This window comes from Trypanosoma rangeli (assembly GCF_003719475.1).
Source record: "Trypanosoma rangeli strain AM80 chromosome Unknown Tra_15.4_contig_00723, whole genome shotgun sequence".
Taxonomy (NCBI): Eukaryota; Euglenozoa; class Kinetoplastea; order Trypanosomatida; family Trypanosomatidae; genus Trypanosoma; species Trypanosoma rangeli.
This window is the reverse complement of record NW_021706472.1, coordinates 1-2,138: the sequence shown is the minus strand read 5'-3', so window position 1 is coordinate 2,138 and position 2,138 is coordinate 1. Positions and strand designations below refer to the sequence as shown.

Genomic DNA, 2,138 nt, shown 5'->3' with positions numbered 1-2,138 from the left:
CGTGACGGTCGGGAGAGGCGCTGCTGTGCCGAGCCTGACGTTGTGGATCCCGTCGCACTGCCCGTGGCCCCGCAGTTTGAGCGGCGCAACGTGATTTACCTCGCCGCGACGCTTGCGCAGGAGCTATACAGGCTTGCCATGTACCTCTCCGCCTGCTCCGTCGGTGAGGCCCACGCAATCATTTCGGGCCCGCACAAAGCTGCCGCCGCCGACGTGCTGCGCTGCACACTCGTGACGTTCGACATCAAGCTGAGGTCGTTGAAGCTTTTCGAGTGGCAGCAGACTGTCACGCAGGACCTCCCCCGTACAGGGTGGGTTTTTGTGCTTGGCATCTTCAGCACCGACCTCCCCCTCATTTTGGGCCACGTTGCCGCGCACCTGGACCTGCACGTTCTGATGTCGTATGCCGAACACAATCTTCGGTGCTTGTGCTTTGTTCGCAGGGAGGCGGACGGTGCCACGGACCGCGTTTTTTACGCGACGAGCCTGCTGCACTGGGCGGACACGAAGTCGCAGGTGAAGATTGCGCGCAGCTACCACGCTGCCGTGACGAACAGTTCCCGGTGGTCGCCGCTGGGGCTGAGGGGTTTTGTGGTTGTTTGTGCGATGCTGGCCCTTTCGGAGGTGACGGGCGGCATCACGTTCGAGCTGCTCCTGCAGGCACTCTACGTGTACAGGATGATTTTTGTGGGGGCTGGCATGACGCTTGGTTTCTTTGCGTCTCTGCACCCCCCGGTGTGCGGCGACTCTTCTCATTGTCTGGTGAACTACGGTGCATTCGACATTGCCCTCTGGTCGATGTCGCGGGTCGCTTGATCCCTCGGTTCCTCACGTCCCATCCCCAGAGACGCCACCAATGAGGTACGTAGAGTCCGCTGAGCGCGGGCTGGCGATGGCGCAGCTGATCGGCATCATCGTCGCGGTGGTGCTGCTGTGCTGCTGCTGCGACTCGCGGAACCACGCGAATGCGCCGAAGGAGCCGACAGACCCTGTGACGCTCGTGTTCACTGACATTGAGAGCAGCACAGCGCTGTGGGTCGCGTGGTCCGAGTTGATGCCCGACACCGTGGCGACGCACCACCAGCTGATCCGCGCGCTGATCGCGAAGTACAGCAGCTACGGGGTGAAGACGATCGGCGACTCGTTCATGATAGCGTGCAAGAGTGTGTTTGCCGCCGTGCAGCTTGTGCGCGAGCTGCAGCGGGTGTTTCTGCAGCACGCGTGGGGGACGAGTGTGCTCGACGACGCGTACCGAAAGTTCGAGGAGGGCCGGGCGGAGGAGGAGGAGACGAAGGGGTACGTGCCGCCGACAGCGCGCCTGGACGCCGCTGTGTACCGGCAGTACTGGAGCGGTCTGCGGGTGCGTGTGGGGGTGCACACCGGGCTGTGCGACATCCGGCCCGACGAGGTGGGGAAGGGGTACGACTACTACGGTGACACGGCGAACATGGCGGCACGCACGGAGAGCGTGTGGAACGGCGGGCAGGTGCTGCTCACGCGTGCAGCGTACATTGTGCTGAGCACGGCGGAGCGGGAGGAGGTGGAGGCGACTGCGCTGGGTGCGGTGGCGCCGCGTAGGGTCGAGTGGGGGGCAGAGTTTTGGTTCCGTTTTGCGACGGTTACTGCGCTGCGCTGGTGGCAGCCACTGGGTGCCAATCCGTTGCGCCCTTTACGGGTTGTGCGGCTCGGGCACCGCGGGAGTTGTGCGTGGGCCCCGCCGGTATGCGTCCGGCTGTGGTGCGAGGGGCGGGGTGGGGGGTGCGTATCTCTTCTTAATTGCCGGAGGGGACTTTGTGTGCTCACTCCCACAGCACATGTGAGGCACATGAGTTCGGTGTGGCTTGCCGGTGGCGCCTCGCTGCGCCGTGGTCGTGTTTGCGTCTTCCCTCTTCTGACGGGTCGCCTTCACCGGGTTCCGTTCACCCCTCATGTGATTTGCACGGAGTGAACGCACGTGTTTTTCCGCGTGCGTGGCGGTGGCAGTCCGAATCGGTGTTGCAGGTTGCGTTTGCGTGCGCTGCGGGAGGGTGCGGCGGTGGCGTTGGCTATATTTTCAGGTTTGTTGTTTGTTTGCTTGTGCGTTTGCTGCTTTTTGCCTGGCCACACGTCGTGTTCGCCAGAGTGGGGTTTTGTTTGCT

At 63.3% G+C, this 2,138-nt stretch overlaps 3 protein-coding genes across 3 annotated transcripts in view, besides 1 other annotated feature; all 3 read left to right on the top strand.

Moving 5' to 3' along the window:
• The window catches only part of TraAM80_09918 (receptor-type adenylate cyclase), a gene marked incomplete at both ends in the record, with an annotated part of 519 nt that extends 514 nt beyond the window's left edge, over positions 1-5 (top strand). The window contains one exon of the mRNA XM_029386573.1: positions 1-5. This exon is cut by the window's left edge and continues 514 nt beyond it. Coding sequence (XP_029233576.1) covers positions 1-5 — 5 coding nt within the window.
• Positions 6-138: 133 nt separating this feature from the next.
• On the top strand, positions 139-816 carry TraAM80_09917 (receptor-type adenylate cyclase; the record flags this gene model as incomplete). Its single annotated transcript, XM_029386572.1, has 1 exon — positions 139-816. The coding sequence occupies one exon, from the start codon at positions 139-141 to the stop codon at positions 814-816; it is 678 nt and encodes a 225-aa protein (XP_029233575.1).
• A 40-nt stretch (positions 817-856) lies between these two features.
• Positions 857-1,948, top strand: TraAM80_09916 (receptor-type adenylate cyclase; the record flags this gene model as incomplete). The annotated part of the gene is made up of 1 exon (XM_029386571.1): positions 857-1,948. One exon carries the CDS (start codon positions 857-859, stop codon positions 1,946-1,948), a length of 1,092 nt encoding a protein of 363 aa, XP_029233574.1.
• A 109-nt stretch (positions 1,949-2,057) lies between these two features.
• Positions 2,058-2,085: a sequence feature (A-rich).
• Positions 2,086-2,138: the final 53 nt, after the last annotated feature.